At 45.7% G+C, this 18,711-nt stretch overlaps 1 protein-coding gene across 2 annotated transcripts in view; it reads left to right on the plus strand.

Annotated features, from left to right (window-relative positions):
• The window catches only part of LOC115113833 (disks large homolog 5-like), a 167,826-nt gene that overhangs the window by 135,154 nt on the left and 13,961 nt on the right, over positions 1-18,711 (plus strand). For both annotated transcript variants that reach the window (XM_065012672.1, XM_065012673.1), the window contains exon 31: positions 18,008-18,178. In XM_065012672.1, coding sequence (XP_064868744.1) covers positions 18,008-18,178 — 171 coding nt within the window. The remainder of the gene's footprint in view (positions 1-18,007; positions 18,179-18,711) is intronic.

Here is an 18,711-nt window from a genome sequence, read left to right on the forward strand (position 1 = left end):
TCCCCTTCACGTATGGAGTCACATCGGTCCTGTAGTCAACAACTTACTACTGTAATCCCCTTCACGTATGGAGTCACATCGGTCCTGTAGTCAACATCTTACTACTGTAATCCCCTTCACGTATGGAGTCACATCGGGCCTGTAGTCAACATCTTACTACTGTAATCCCCTTCACGTATGGAGTCACATCGGTCCTGTAGTCAACATCTTACTACTGTAAGCCCCTTCACGTATGGAGTCACATCGGGCCTGTAGTCAACATCTTACTACTGTAATCCCTTCACGTATGGAGTCACATCGGTCCTGTAGTCAACATCTTACTACTGTAATCCCCTTCACGTATGGAGTCACATCGGTCCTGTAGTCAACAACTTACTACTGTAATCCCCTTCACGTATGGAGTCACATCGGTCCTGTAGTCAACATCTTACTACTGTAATCCCCTTCACGTATGGAGTCACATCGGGCCTGTAGTCAACATCTTACTACTGTAATCCCCTTCACGTATGGAGTCACATCGGTCCTGTAGTCAACATCTTACTACTGTAATCCCCTTCACGTATGGAGTCACATCGGGCCTGTAGTCAACATCTTACTACTGTAATCCCCTTCACGTATGGAGTCACATCGGGCCTGTAGTCAACATCTTACTACTGTAATCCCCTTCACGTATGGAGTCACATCGGTCCTGTAGTCAACATCTTACTACTGTAATCCCCTTCACGTATGGAGTCACATCGGTCCTGTAGTCAACAACTTACTACTGTAATCCCCTTCACGTATGGAGTCACATCGGTCCTGTAGTCAACATCTTACTACTGTAATCCCCTTCACGTATGGAGTCACATCGGTCCTGTAGTCAACAACTTACTACTGTAATCCCCTTCACGTATGGAGTCACATCGGGCCTGTAGTCAACATCTTACTACTGTAATCCCCTTCACGTATGGAGTCACATCGGTCCTGTAGTCAACAACTTACTACTGTAATCCCCTTCACGTATGGAGTCACATCGGTCCTGTAGTCAACATCTTACTACTGTAATCCCCTTCACGTATGGAGTCACATCGGGCCTGTAGTCAACATCTTACTACTGTAATCCCCTTCACGTATGGAGTCACATCGGTCCTGTAGTCAACATCTTACTACTGTAATCCCCTTCACGTATGGAGTCACATCGGGCCTGTAGTCAACATCTTACTACTGTAATCGCCTTCACGTATGGAGTCACATCGGGCCTGTAGTCAACATCTTACTACTGTAATCCTCTTCACGTATGGAGTCACATCGGTCCTGTAGTCAACATCTTACTACTGTAATCCCCTTCACGTATGGAGTCACATCGGTCCTGTAGTCAACAACTTACTACTGTAATCCCCTTCACGTATGGAGTCACATCGGTCCTGTAGTCAACATCTTACTACTGTAATCCCCTTCACGTATGGAGTCACATCGGGCCTGTAGTCAACATCTTACTACTGTAATCCCCTTCACGTATGGAGTCACATCGGTCCTGTAGTCAACATCTTACTACTGTAATCCCCTTCACGTATGGAGTCACATCGGGCCTGTAGTCAACATCTTACTACTGTAATCCCCTTCACGTATGGAGTCACATCGGTCCTGTAGTCAACAACTTAATACTGTAATCCCCTTCACGTATTTAGTCACATCGGGCCTGTAGTCAACATCTTACTACTGTAATCCCCTTCACGTATGGAGTCACATCGGTCCTGTAGTCAACATCTTACTACTGTAATCCCCTTCACGTATGGAGTCACATCGGTCCTGTAGTCAACAATTTACTACTGTAATCCCCTTCACGTATGGAGTCACATCGGTCCTGTAGTCAACATCTTACTACTGTAATCCCCTTCACGTATGGAGTCACATCGGGCCTGTAGTCAACATCTTACTACTGTAATCCCCTTCACGTATGGAGTCACATCGATCCTGTAGTCAACATCTTACTACTGTAATCCCCTTCACGTATGGAGTCACATCGGTCCTGTAGTCAACATCTTACTACTGTAATCCCCTTCACGTATGGAGGCACATCGGGCCTGTAGTCAACATCTTACTACTGTAATCCCCTTCACGTATGGAGTCACATCGGGCCTGTAGTCAACATCTTACTACTGTAATCCCCTTCACGTATGGAGTCACATTGGTCCTGTAGTCAACATCTTACTACTGTAATCCCCTTCACGTATGGAGTCACATCGGGCCTGTAGTCAACATCTTACTACTGTAATCCCCTTCACGTATGGAGTCACATCGGGCCTGTAGTCAACATCTTACTACTGTAATCCCCTTCACGTATGGAGTCACATCGGTCCTGTAGTCAACATCTTACTACTGTAAGCCCTTCACGTATGGAGTCACATCGGGCCTGTAGTCAACATCTTACTACTGTAATCCCCTTCACGTATGGAGTCACATCGGTCCTGTAGTCAACATCTTACTACTGTAATCCCCTTCACGTATGGAGTCACATCGGTCCTGTAGTCAACAACTTACTACTGTAATCCCCTTCACGTATGGAGTCACATCGGTCCTGTAGTCAACATCTTACTACTGTAATCCCCTTCACGTATGGAGTCACATCGGGCCTGTAGTCAACATCTTACTACTGTAATCCCCTTCACGTATGGAGTCACATCGGTCCTGTAGTCAACATCTTACTACTGTAATCCCCTTCACGTATGGAGTCACATCGGGCCTGTAGTCAACATCTTACTACTGTAATCCCCTTCACGTATGGAGTCACATCGGGCCTGTAGTCAACATCTTACTACTGTAATCCCCTTCACGTATGGAGTCACATCGGTCCTGTAGTCAACAACTTACTACTGTAATCCCCTTCACGTATGGAGTCACATCGGTCCTGTAGTCAACATCTTACTACTGTAATCCCCTTCACGTATGGAGTCACATCGGTCCTGTAGTCAACAACTTACTACTGTAATCCCCTTCACGTATGGAGTCACATCGGGCCTGTAGTCAACATCTTACTACTGTAATCCCCTTCACGTATGGAGTCACATCGGTCCTGTAGTCAACAACTTACTACTGTAATCCCTTCACGTATGGAGTCACATCGGTCCTGTAGTCAACATTTTACTACTGTAATCCCCTTCACGTATGGAGTCACATCGGGCCTGTAGTCAACATCTTACTACTGTAATCCCCTTCACGTATGGAGTCACATCGGTCCTGTAGTCAACATCTTACTACTGTAATCCCCTTCACGTATGGAGTCACATCGGGCCTGTAGTCAACATCTTACTACTGTAATCCCCTTCACGTATGGAGTCACATCGGGCCTGTAGTCAACATCTTACTACTGTAATCCTCTTCACGTATGGAGTCACATCGGTCCTGTAGTCAACATCTTACTACTGTAATCCCTTCACGTATGGAGTCACATCGGTCCTGTAGTCAACAACTTACTACTGTAATCCCCTTCACGTATGGAGTCACATCGGTCCTGTAGTCAACATCTTACTACTGTAATCCCCTTCACGTATGGAGTCACATCGGGCCTGTAGTCAACATCTTACTACTGTAATCCCCTTCACGTATGGAGTCACATCGGTCCTGTAGTCAACATCTTACTACTGTAATCCCCTTCACGTATGGAGTCACATCGGGCCTGTAGTCAACATCTTACTACTGTAATCCCCTTCACGTATGGAGTCACATCGGTCCTGTAGTCAACAACTTAATACTGTAATCCCCTTCACGTATGGAGTCACATCGGGCCTGTAGTCAACATCTTACTACTGTAATCCCCTTCACGTATGGAGTCACATCGGTCCTGTAGTCAACATCTTACTACTGTAATCCCCTTCACGTATGGAGTCACATCGGTCCTGTAGTCAACAATTTACTACTGTAATCCCCTTCACGTATGGAGTCACATCGGTCCTGTAGTCAACATCTTACTACTGTAATCCCCTTCACGTATGGAGTCACATCGGGCCTGTAGTCAACATCTTACTACTGTAATCCCCTTCACGTATGGAGTCACATCGATCCTGTAGTCAACATCTTACTACTGTAATCCCCTTCACGTATGGAGTCACATCGGTCCTGTAGTCAACATCTTACTACTGTAATCCCCTTCACGTATGGAGTCACATCGGGCCTGTAGTCAACATCTTACTACTGTAATCCCCTTCACGTATGGAGTCACATCGGGCCTGTAGTCAACATCTTACTACTGTAATCCCCTTCACGTATGGAGTCACATCGGGCCTGTAGTCAACATCTTACTACTGTAATCCCCTTCACGTATGGAGTCACATCGGGCCTGTAGTCAACATCTTACTACTGTAATCCCCTTCACGTATGGAGTCACATCGGGCCTGTAGTCAACATCTTACTACTGTAATCCCCTTCACGTATGGAGTCACATCGGGCCTGTAGTCAACATTTTACTACTGTAATCCCCTTCACGTATGGAGTCACATCGGGCCTGTAGTCAACATTTTACTACTGTAATCCCCTTCACGTATGGAGTCACATCGGTCCTGTAGTCAACATCTTACTACTGTAATCCCCTTCACGTATGGAGTCACATCGGGCCTGTAGTCAACATCTTACTACTGTAATCCCCTTCACGTATGGAGTCACATCGGGCCTGTAGTCAACATCTTACTACTGTAATCCCCTTCACGTATGGAGTCACATCGGTCCTGTAGTCAACATCTTACTACTGTAATCCCCTTCACGTATGGAGTCACATCGGTCCTGTAGTCAACAATTTACTACTGTAATCCCCTTCACGTATGGAGTCACATCGGTCCTGTAGTCAACATCTTACTACTGTAATCCCCTTCACGTATGGAGTCACATCGGGCCTGTAGTCAACATCTTACTACTGTAATCCCCTTCACGTATGGAGTCACATCGATCCTGTAGTCAACATCTTACTACTGTAATCCCCTTCACGTATGGAGTCACATCGGTCCTGTAGTCAACAACTTACTACTGTAATCCCCTTCACGTATGGAGTCACATCGGTCCTGTAGTCAACATCTTACTACTGTAATCCCCTTCACGTATGGAGTCACATCGGGCCTGTAGTCAACATCTTACTACTGTAATCCCCTTCACGTATGGAGTCACATCGGGCCTGTAGTCAACATCTTACTACTGTAAGCCCCTTCACGTATGGAGTCACATCGGGCCTGTAGTCAACATCTTACTACTGTAATCCCCTTCACGTATGGAGTCACATCGGTCCTGTAGTCAACATCTTACTACTGTAATCCCCTTCACGTATGGAGTCACATCGGGCCTGTAGTCAACATCTTACTACTGTAATCCCCTTCACGTATGGAGTCACATCGGTCCTGTAGTCAACAACTTACTACTGTAATCCCTTCACGTATGGAGTCACATCGGTCCTGTAGTCAACATCTTACTACTGTAATCCCTTCACGTATGGAGTCACATCGGGCCTGTAGTCAACATCTTACTACTGTAATCCCCTTCACGTATGGAGTCACATCGGGCCTGTAGTCAACATCTTACTACTGTAATCCCCTTCACGTATGGAGTCACATCGGGCCTGTAGTCAACATCTTACTACTGTAATCCCCTTCACGTATGGAGTCACATCGGGCCTGTAGTCAACATCTTACTACTGTAATCCCCTTCACGTATGGAGTCACATCGGGCCTGTAGTCAACATCTTACTACTGTAATCCCCTTCACGTATGGAGTCACATCGGTCCTGTAGTCAACATCTTACTACTGTAATCCCCTTCACGTATGGAGTCACATCGGGCCTGTAGTCAACATCTTACTACTGTAATCCCTTCACGTATGGAGTCACATCGGTCCTGTAGTCAACAACTTACTACTGTAATCCCTTCACGTATGGAGTCACATCGGTCCTGTAGTCAACATCTTACTACTGTAATCCCCTTCACGTATGGAGTCACATCGGGCCTGTAGTCAACATCTTACTACTGTAATCCCCTTCACGTATGGAGTCACATCGGTCCTGTAGTCAACATCTTACTACTGTAAGCCCCTTCACGTATGGAGTCACATCGGGCCTGTAGTCAACATCTTACTACTGTAATCCCCTTCACGTATGGAGTCACATCGGTCCTGTAGTCAACATCTTACTACTGTAATCCCCTTCACGTATGGAGTCACATCGGTCCTGTAGTCAACAACTTACTACTGTAATCCCCTTCACGTATGGAGTCACATCGGTCCTGTAGTCAACATCTTACTACTGTAATCCCCTTCACGTATGGAGTCACATCGGGCCTGTAGTCAACATCTTACTACTGTAATCCCCTTCACGTATGGAGTCACATCGGTCCTGTAGTCAACATCTTACTACTGTAATCCCCTTCACGTATGGAGTCACATCGGGCCTGTAGTCAACATCTTACTACTGTAATCCCCTTCACGTATGGAGTCACATCGGGCCTGTAGTCAACATCTTACTACTGTAATCCCTTCACGTATGGAGTCACATCGGTCCTGTAGTCAACATCTTACTACTGTAATCCCCTTCACGTATGGAGTCACATCGGTCCTGTAGTCAACAACTTACTACTGTAATCCCCTTCACGTATGGAGTCACATCGGTCCTGTAGTCAACATCTTACTACTGTAATCCCCTTCACGTATGGAGTCACATCGGTCCTGTAGTCAACATCTTACTACTGTAATCCCCTTCACGTATGGAGTCACATCGGGCCTGTAGTCAACATCTTACTACTGTAATCCCTTCACGTATGGAGTCACATCGGTCCTGTAGTCAACAACTTACTACTGTAATCCCCTTCACGTATGGAGTCACATCGGTCCTGTAGTCAACATCTTACTACTGTAATCCCCTTCACGTATGGAGTCACATCGGGCCTGTAGTCAACATCTTACTACTGTAATCCCTTCACGTATGGAGTCACATCGGTCCTGTAGTCAACATCTTACTACTGTAATCCCTTCACGTATGGAGTCACATCGGGCCTGTAGTCAACATCTTACTACTGTAATCCCCTTCACGTATGGAGTCACATCGGGCCTGTAGTCAACATCTTACTACTGTAATCCCTTCACGTATGGAGTCACATCGGTCCTGTAGTCAACATCTTACTACTGTAATCCCCTTCACGTATGGAGTCACATCGGTCCTGTAGTCAACATCTTACTACTGTAATCCCCTTCACGTATGGAGTCACATCGGTCCTGTAGTCAACATCTTACTACTGTAATCCCCTTCACGTATGGAGTCACATCGGGCCTGTAGTCAACATCTTACTACTGTAATCCCCTTCACGTATGGAGTCACATCGGTCCTGTAGTCAACATCTTACTACTGTAATCCCCTTCACGTATGGAGTCACATCGGGCCTGTAGTCAACATCTTACTACTGTAATCCCCTTCACGTATGGAGTCACATCGGTCCTGTAGTCAACATCTTACTACTGTAATCCCCTTCACGTATGGAGTCACATCGGGCCTGTAGTCAACATCTTACTACTGTAATCCCCTTCACGTATGGAGTCACATCGGTCCTGTAGTCAACATCTTACTACTGTAATCCCTTCACGTATGGAGTCACATCGGTCCTGTAGTCAACATCTTACTACTGTAATCCCCTTCACGTATGGAGTCACATCGGGCCTGTAGTCAACATCTTACTACTGTAATCCCCTTCACGTATGGAGTCACATCGGGCCTGTAGTCAACATCTTACTACTGTAATCCCCTTCACGTATGGAGTCACATTGGTCCTGTAGTCAACATCTTACTACTGTAATCCCTTCACGTATGGAGTCACATCGGGCCTGTAGTCAACATCTTACTACTGTAATCCCCTTCACGTATGGAGTCACATCGGGCCTGTAGTCAACATCTTACTACTGTAATCCCTTCACGTATGGAGTCACATCGGTCCTGTAGTCAACATCTTACTACTGTAATCCCCTTCACGTATGGAGTCACATCGGGCCTGTAGTCAACATCTTACTACTGTAATCCCCTTCACGTATGGAGTCACATCGGTCCTGTAGTCAACAACTTACTACTGTAATCCCCTTCACGTATGGAGTCACATCGGTCCTGTAGTCAACATCTTACTACTGTAATCCCCTTCACGTATGGAGTCACATCGGGCCTGTAGTCAACATCTTACTACTGTAATCCCCTTCACGTATGGAGTCACATCGGTCCTGTAGTCAACATCTTACTACTGTAAGCCCCTTCACGTATGGAGTCACATCGGGCCTGTAGTCAACATCTTACTACTGTAATCCCTTCACGTATGGAGTCACATCGGTCCTGTAGTCAACATCTTACTACTGTAATCCCTTCACGTATGGAGTCACATCGGTCCTGTAGTCAACAATTTACTACTGTAATCCCCTTCACGTATGGAGTCACATCGGTCCTGTAGTCAACATCTTACTACTGTAATCCCCTTCACGTATGGAGTCACATCGGGCCTGTAGTCAACATCTTACTACTGTAATCCCCTTCACGTATGGAGTCACATCGGTCCTGTAGTCAACATCTTACTACTGTAATCCCCTTCACGTATGGAGTCACATCGGGCCTGTAGTCAACATCTTACTACTGTAATCCCCTTCACGTATGGAGTCACATCGGGCCTGTAGTCAACATCTTACTACTGTAATCCCCTTCACGTATGGAGTCACATCGGTCCTGTAGTCAACATCTTACTACTGTAATCCCCTTCACGTATGGAGTCACATCGGTCCTGTAGTCAACAACTTACTACTGTAATCCCCTTCACGTATGGAGTCACATCGGTCCTGTAGTCAACATCTTACTACTGTAATCCCCTTCACGTATGGAGTCACATCGGTCCTGTAGTCAACATCTTACTACTGTAATCCCCTTCACGTATGGAGTCACATCGGGCCTGTAGTCAACATCTTACTACTGTAATCCCCTTCACGTATGGAGTCACATCGGTCCTGTAGTCAACAACTTACTACTGTAATCCCCTTCACGTATGGAGTCACATCGGTCCTGTAGTCAACATCTTACTACTGTAATCCCTTCACGTATGGAGTCACATCGGGCCTGTAGTCAACATCTTACTACTGTAATCCCCTTCACGTATGGAGTCACATCGGTCCTGTAGTCAACATCTTACTACTGTAATCCCCTTCACGTATGGAGTCACATCGGGCCTGTAGTCAACATCTTACTACTGTAATCCCCTTCACGTATGGAGTCACATCGGGCCTGTAGTCAACATCTTACTACTGTAATCCCCTTCACGTATGGAGTCACATCGGTCCTGTAGTCAACAACTTAATACTGTAATCCCCTTCACGTATTTAGTCACATCGGGCCTGTAGTCAACATCTTACTACTGTAATCCCCTTCACGTATGGAGTCACATCGGTCCTGTAGTCAACATCTTACTACTGTAATCCCTTCACGTATGGAGTCACATCGGTCCTGTAGTCAACAATTTACTACTGTAATCCCCTTCACGTATGGAGTCACATCGGTCCTGTAGTCAACATCTTACTACTGTAATCCCTTCACGTATGGAGTCACATCGGGCCTGTAGTCAACATCTTACTACTGTAATCCCTTCACGTATGGAGTCACATCGATCCTGTAGTCAACATCTTACTACTGTAATCCCCTTCACGTATGGAGTCACATCGGTCCTGTAGTCAACATCTTACTACTGTAATCCCCTTCACGTATGGAGTCACATCGGGCCTGTAGTCAACATCTTACTACTGTAATCCCCTTCACGTATGGAGTCACATCGGGCCTGTAGTCAACATCTTACTACTGTAATCCCCTTCACGTATGGAGTCACATTGGTCCTGTAGTCAACATCTTACTACTGTAATCCCCTTCACGTATGGAGTCACATCGGGCCTGTAGTCAACATCTTACTACTGTAATCCCCTTCACGTATGGAGTCACATCGGGCCTGTAGTCAACATCTTACTACTGTAATCCCCTTCATGGAGTCACATCGGGCCTGTAGTCAACATCTTACTACTGTAATCCCCTTCACGTATGGAGTCACATCGGGCCTGTAGTCAACATTTTACTACTGTAATCCCCTTCACGTATGGAGTCACATCGGGCCTGTAGTCAACATTTTACTACTGTAATCCCCTTCACGTATGGAGTCACATCGGTCCTGTAGTCAACATCTTACTACTGTAATCCCCTTCACGTATGGAGTCACATCGGGCCTGTAGTCAACATCTTACTACTGTAATCCCCTTCACGTATGGAGTCACATCGGGCCTGTAGTCAACATCTTACTACTGTAATCCCCTTCACGTATGGAGTCACATCGGTCCTGTAGTCAACATCTTACTACTGTAATCCCCTTCACGTATGGAGTCACATCGGTCCTGTAGTCAACAACTTACTACTGTAATCCCCTTCACGTATGGAGTCACATCGGTCCTGTAGTCAACATCTTACTACTGTAATCCCTTCACGTATGGAGTCACATCGGGCCTGTAGTCAACATCTTACTACTGTAATCCCCTTCACGTATGGAGTCACATCGATCCTGTAGTCAACATCTTACTACTGTAATCCCCTTCACGTATGGAGTCACATCGGTCCTGTAGTCAACAACTTACTACTGTAATCCCCTTCACGTATGGAGTCACATCGGTCCTGTAGTCAACATCTTACTACTGTAATCCCCTTCACGTATGGAGTCACATCGGGCCTGTAGTCAACATCTTACTACTGTAATCCCTTCACGTATGGAGTCACATCGGTCCTGTAGTCAACATCTTACTACTGTAATCCCCTTCACGTATGGAGTCACATCGGTCCTGTAGTCAACATCTTACTACTGTAATCCCCTTCACGTATGGAGTCACATCGGGCCTGTAGTCAACATCTTACTACTGTAATCCCTTCACGTATGGAGTCACATCGGTCCTGTAGTCAACAACTTACTACTGTAATCCCCTTCACGTATGGAGTCACATCGGTCCTGTAGTCAACATCTTACTACTGTAATCCCCTTCACGTATGGAGTCACATCGGGCCTGTAGTCAACATCTTACTACTGTAATCCCCTTCACGTATGGAGTCACATCGGGCCTGTAGTCAACATCTTACTACTGTAATCCCCTTCACGTATGGAGTCACATCGGGCCTGTAGTCAACATCTTACTACTGTAATCCCCTTCACGTATGGAGTCACATCGGGCCTGTAGTCAACATCTTACTACTGTAATCCCCTTCACGTATGGAGTCACATCGGTCCTGTAGTCAACATCTTACTACTGTAATCCCCTTCACGTATGGAGTCACATCGGTCCTGTAGTCAACATCTTACTACTGTAATCCCCTTCACGTATGGAGTCACATCGGGCCTGTAGTCAACATCTTACTACTGTAATCCCCTTCACGTATGGAGTCACATCGGTCCTGTAGTCAACAACTTACTACTGTAATCCCCTTCACGTATGGAGTCACATCGGTCCTGTAGTCAACATCTTACTACTGTAATCCCTTCACGTATGGAGTCACATCGGTCCTGTAGTCAACATCTTACTACTGTAAGCCCCTTCACGTATGGAGTCACATCGGGCCTGTAGTCAACATCTTACTACTGTAATCCCCTTCACGTATGGAGTCACATCGGTCCTGTAGTCAACATCTTACTACTGTAATCCCCTTCACGTATGGAGTCACATCGGTCCTGTAGTCAACAATTTACTACTGTAATCCCCTTCACGTATGGAGTCACATCGGTCCTGTAGTCAACATCTTACTACTGTAATCCCCTTCACGTATGGAGTCACATCGGGCCTGTAGTCAACATCTTACTACTGTAATCCCCTTCACGTATGGAGTCACATCGGTCCTGTAGTCAACATCTTACTACTGTAATCCCCTTCACGTATGGAGTCACATCGGGCCTGTAGTCAACATCTTACTACTGTAATCCCCTTCACGTATGGAGTCACATCGGGCCTGTAGTCAACATCTTACTACTGTAATCCCCTTCACGTATGGAGTCACATCGGTCCTGTAGTCAACATCTTACTACTGTAATCCCTTCACGTATGGAGTCACATCGGTCCTGTAGTCAACAACTTACTACTGTAATCCCCTTCACGTATGGAGTCACATCGGTCCTGTAGTCAACATCTTACTACTGTAATCCCCTTCACGTATGGAGTCACATCGGTCCTGTAGTCAACAACTTACTACTGTAATCCCCTTCACGTATGGAGTCACATCGGGCCTGTAGTCAACATCTTACTACTGTAATCCCCTTCACGTATGGAGTCACATCGGTCCTGTAGTCAACAACTTACTACTGTAATCCCCTTCACGTATGGAGTCACATCGGTCCTGTAGTCAACATCTTACTACTGTAATCCCCTTCACGTATGGAGTCACATCGGGCCTGTAGTCAACATCTTACTACTGTAATCCCCTTCACGTATGGAGTCACATCGGTCCTGTAGTCAACATCTTACTACTGTAATCCCCTTCACGTATGGAGTCACATCGGGCCTGTAGTCAACATCTTACTACTGTAATCCCCTTCACGTATGGAGTCACATCGGGCCTGTAGTCAACATCTTACTACTGTAATCCCCTTCACGTATGGAGTCACATCGGTCCTGTAGTCAACATCTTAATACTGTAATCCCTTCACGTATTTAGTCACATCGGGCCTGTAGTCAACATCTTACTACTGTAATCCCCTTCACGTATGGAGTCACATCGGTCCTGTAGTCAACATCTTACTACTGTAATCCCCTTCACGTATGGAGTCACATCGGTCCTGTAGTCAACAATTTACTACTGTAATCCCCTTCACGTATGGAGTCACATCGGTCCTGTAGTCAACATCTTACTACTGTAATCCCCTTCACGTATGGAGTCACATCGGGCCTGTAGTCAACATCTTACTACTGTAATCCCCTTCACGTATGGAGTCACATCGATCCTGTAGTCAACATCTTACTACTGTAATCCCCTTCACGTATGGAGTCACATCGGTCCTGTAGTCAACATCTTACTACTGTAATCCCCTTCACGTATGGAGTCACATCGGTCCTGTAGTCAACATCTTACTACTGTAATCCCTTCACGTATGGAGTCACATCGGGCCTGTAGTCAACATCTTACTACTGTAATCCCCTTCACGTATGGAGTCACATTGGTCCTGTAGTCAACATCTTACTACTGTAATCCCCTTCACGTATGGAGTCACATCGGGCCTGTAGTCAACATCTTACTACTGTAATCCCCTTCACGTATGGAGTCACATCGGGCCTGTAGTCAACATCTTACTACTGTAATCCCCTTCACGTATGGAGTCACATCGGGCCTGTAGTCAACATCTTACTACTGTAATCCCCTTCACGTATGGAGTCACATCGGGCCTGTAGTCAACATTTTACTACTGTAATCCCCTTCACGTATGGAGTCACATCGGGCCTGTAGTCAACATTTTACTACTGTAATCCCCTTCACGTATGGAGTCACATCGGTCCTGTAGTCAACATCTTACTACTGTAATCCCCTTCACGTATGGAGTCACATCGGGCCTGTAGTCAACATCTTACTACTGTAATCCCCTTCACGTATGGAGTCACATCGGGCCTGTAGTCAACATCTTACTACTGTAATCCCCTTCACGTATGGAGTCACATCGGTCCTGTAGTCAACATCTTACTACTGTAATCCCCTTCACGTATGGAGTCACATCGGTCCTGTAGTCAACAACTTACTACTGTAATCCCTTCACGTATGGAGTCACATCGGTCCTGTAGTCAACATCTTACTACTGTAATCCCCTTCACGTATGGAGTCACATCGGGCCTGTAGTCAACATCTTACTACTGTAATCCCCTTCACGTATGGAGTCACATCGATCCTGTAGTCAACATCTTACTACTGTAATCCCCTTCACGTATGGAGTCACATCGGTCCTGTAGTCAACAACTTACTACTGTAATCCCCTTCACGTATGGAGTCACATCGGTCCTGTAGTCAACATCTTACTACTGTAATCCCTTCACGTATGGAGTCACATCGGGCCTGTAGTCAACATCTTACTACTGTAATCCCTTCACGTATGGAGTCACATCGGTCCTGTAGTCAACATCTTACTACTGTAATCCCCTTCACGTATGGAGTCACATCGGTCCTGTAGTCAACAACTTACTACTGTAATCCCCTTCACGTATGGAGTCACATCGGGCCTGTAGTCAACATCTTACTACTGTAATCCCCTTCACGTATGGAGTCACATCGGTCCTGTAGTCAACAACTTACTACTGTAATCCCCTTCATGTATGGAGTCACATCGGCCTGTAGTCAACATCTTACTACTGTAATCCCCTTCACGTATGGAGTCACATCGGGCCTGTAGTCAACATCTTACTACTGTAATCCCCTTCACGTATGGAGTCACATCGGTCCTGTAGTCAACATCTTACTACTGTAATCCCCTTCACGTATGGAGTCACATCGGGCCTGTAGTCAACATCTTACTACTGTAATCCCCTTCACGTATGGAGTCACATCGGTCCTGTAGTCAACATCTTACTACTGTAATCCCCTTCACGTATGGAGTCACATCGGTCCTGTAGTCAACAACTTACTACTGTAATCCCCTTCACGTATGGAGTCACATCGGGCCTGTAGTCAACATCTTACTACTGTAATCCCCTTCACGTATGGAGTCACATCGGTCCTGTAGTCAACAACTTACTACTGTAATCCCCTTCATGTATGGAGTCACATCGGTCCTGTAGTCAACATCTTACTACTGTAATCCCCTTCACGTATGGAGTCACATCGGGCCTGTAGTCAACATCTTACTACTGTAATCCCTTCACGTATGGAGTCACATCGGTCCTGTAGTCAACATCTTACTACTGTAATCCCTTCACGTATGGAGTCACATCGGGCCTGTAGTCAACATCTTACTACTGTAATCCCCTTCACGTATGGAGTCACATCGGGCCTGTAGTCAACATCTTACTACTGTAATCCCCTTCACGTATGGAGTCACATCGGGCCTGTAGTCAACATCTTACTACTGTAATCCCCTTCACGTATGGAGTCACATCGGGCCTGTAGTCAACATCTTACTACTGTAATCCCCTTCACGTATGGAGTCACATCGGGCCTGTAGTCAACATCTTACTACTGTAATCCCCTTCACGTATGGAGTCACATCGGTCCTGTAGTCAACATCTTACTACTGTAATCCCCTTCACGTATGGAGTCACATCGGGTCCTGTAGTCAACATCTTACTACTGTAATCCCCTTCACGTATGGAGTCACATCGGTCCTGTAGTCAACAACTTACTACTGTAATCCCCTTCACGTATGGAGTCACATCGGTCCTGTAGTCAACATCTTACTACTGTAATCCCTTCACGTATGGAGTCACATCGGGCCTGTAGTCAACATCTTACTACTGTAATCCCTTCACGTATGGAGTCACATCGGTCCTGTAGTCAACATCTTACTACTGTAAGCCCTTCACGTATGGAGTCACATCGGGCCTGTAGTCAACATCTTACTACTGTAATCCCCTTCACGTATGGAGTCACATCGGTCCTGTAGTCAACATCTTACTACTGTAATCCCTTCACGTATGGAGTCACATCGGTCCTGTAGTCAACAACTTACTACTGTAATCCCCTTCACGTATGGAGTCACATCGGTCCTGTAGTCAACATCTTACTACTGTAATCCCCTTCACGTATGGAGTCACATCGGGCCTGTAGTCAACATCTTACTACTGTAATCCCCTTCACGTATGGAGTCACATCGGTCCTGTAGTCAACATCTTACTACTGTAATCCCCTTCACGTATGGAGTCACATCGGGCCTGTAGTCAACATCTTACTACTGTAATCCCCTTCACGTATGGAGTCACATCGGGCCTGTAGTCAACATCTTACTACTGTAATCCCCTTCACGTATGGAGTCACATCGGTCCTGTAGTCAACATCTTACTACTGTAATCCCCTTCACGTATGGAGTCACATCGGTCCTGTAGTCAACAACTTACTACTGTAATCCCCTTCACGTATGGAGTCACATCGGTCCTGTAGTCAACATCTTACTACTGTAATCCCCTTCACGTATGGAGTCACATCGGTCCTGTAGTCAACAATTTACTACTGTAATCCCCTTCACGTATGGAGTCACATCGGGCCTGTAGTCAACATCTTACTACTGTAATCCCCTTCACGTATGGAGTCACATCGGTCCTGTAGTCAACAACTTACTACTGTAATCCCCTTCACGTATGGAGTCACATCGGTCCTGTAGTCAACATCTTACTACTGTAATCCCCTTCACGTATGGAGTCACATCGGGCCTGTAGTCAACATCTTACTACTGTAATCCCCTTCACGTATGGAGTCACATCGGTCCTGTAGTCAACATCTTACTACTGTAATCCCTTCACGTATGGAGTCACATCGGGCCTGTAGTCAACATCTTACTACTGTAATCCCCTTCACGTATGGAGTCACATCGGGCCTGTAGTCAACATCTTACTACTGTAATCCTCTTCACGTATGGAGTCACATCGGTCCTGTAGTCAACATCTTACTACTGTAATCCCCTTCACGTATGGAGTCACATCGGTCCTGTAGTCAACAACTTACTACTGTAATCCCCTTCACGTATGGAGTCACATCGGTCCTGTAGTCAACATCTTACTACTGTAATCCCTTCACGTATGGAGTCACATCGGGCCTGTAGTCAACATCTTACTACTGTAATCCCCTTCACGTATGGAGTCACATCGGTCCTGTAGTCAACATCTTACTACTGTAATCCCCTTCACGTATGGAGTCACATCGGGCCTGTAGTCAACATCTTACTACTGTAATCCCCTTCACGTATGGAGTCACATCGGGCCTGTAGTCAACATCTTACTACTGTAATCCCCTTCACGTATGGAGTCACATCGGTCCTGTAGTCAACATCTTACTACTGTAATCCCCTTCACGTATGGAGTCACATCGGGCCTGTAGTCAACATCTTACTACTGTAATCCCTTCACGTATGGAGTCACATCGGGCCTGTAGTCAACATCTTACTACTGTAATCCCCTTCACGTATGGAGTCACATCGGTCCTGTAGTCAACATCTTACTACTGTAATCCCCTTCACGTATGGAGTCACATCGGTCCTGTAGTCAACATCTTACTACTGTAATCCCCTTCACGTATGGAGTCACATCGGTCCTGTAGTCAACATCTTACTACTGTAATCCCCTTCACGTATGGAGTCACATCGGTCCTGTAGTCAACATCTTACTACTGTAATCCCCTTCACGTATGAAGTCACATCCGTCCTGTAGTCAACATCTTACTACTGTAATCCCCTTCACGTATGGAGTCACATCGGTCCTGTAGTCAACATCTTACTACTGTAATCCCCTTCACGTATGAAGTCACATCGGTCCTGTAGTCAACATCTTACTACTGTAATCCCCTTCACGTATGAAGTCACATCCGTCCTGTAGTCAACATCTTACTACTGTAATCCCCTTCACGTATGGAGTCACATCGGTCCTGTAGTCAACATCTTACTACTGTAATCCCCTTCACGTATGGAGTCACATCGGTCCTGTAGTCAACATCTTACTACTGTAATCCCCTTCACGTATGGAGTCACATCGGTCCTGTAGTCAACATCTTACTACTGTAATCCCCTTCACGTATGGAGTCACATCGGGCCTGTAGTCAACATCTTACTACTGTAATCCCCTTCACGTATGAAGTCACATCGGGCCTGTAGTCAACATCTTACTACTGTAATCCCCTTCACGTATGGAGTCACATCGGGCCTGTAGTCAACATCCATCAGGTGTAAATAAACTGTACCTGGTTTTTACATGTCTATATTCTTTAACTGTACAATATCACTGCATCCCCATGAAAATGATCTTTACATCTAAATAAACGTCAACCCATCTGTGTTCCTTCTCCTTTCAGAGCACTTTATGAGCGAGTAGCAGAGATGGAGCTGGAGCTGAGTTTCAAGAAGGATGACATCCTGTACATTGAAGACACGCTACCAAAGGGCAACTTTGGCTTCTGGATGGCGTGGCAGTTAGATGAGAACGCACGCAAGCTGGCACGAGGGCAGGTCCCCAGCAAATACATGTAAGTCATACTGTACCTGCTGTAAATAAACTTTAGGTAACAGTTATGTTGAGTCTGTTGAAATGTTGATACACAGAGATATTTAATGATTGCATTTGGTATTTGATGTGTGTGTTTCTACAGGGTCTCAATATGACAAAACATTTATTTTTAATGCTCTAATTACATTGGTAACCAGTTTGTAATAGCCATAAGGCACCTCAGGTATTGCCAATATACCACGGTTAAGGGCTGTGTCCAGGCACTCCGCGTTCCATCATGTGTAAGAACAACAGCCCTTAGCTGTGTTATATTGGCCATATACCACACCTTCATGGGCCTTATTGCTTCATTATGGTGTCTGGTTAGACTGTAAACTCTCCTTCCAGACCCACATCAAACATCTCCAATCCAAAGTTAAATCTAGAATTGGCTTCCTATTTCGCAACAAAGCATCCTTCACTCATGCTGCCAAACATAACCTTGTAAAACTGACCATCCTACCAATCCTCGACTTCGGCGATGTCATTTACAAAATAGCCTCAAATATCCTA

This window comes from Oncorhynchus nerka, linkage group LG28 (assembly GCF_034236695.1).
Source record: "Oncorhynchus nerka isolate Pitt River linkage group LG28, Oner_Uvic_2.0, whole genome shotgun sequence".
NCBI lineage: Eukaryota > Metazoa > Chordata > Actinopteri > Salmoniformes > Salmonidae > Oncorhynchus > Oncorhynchus nerka.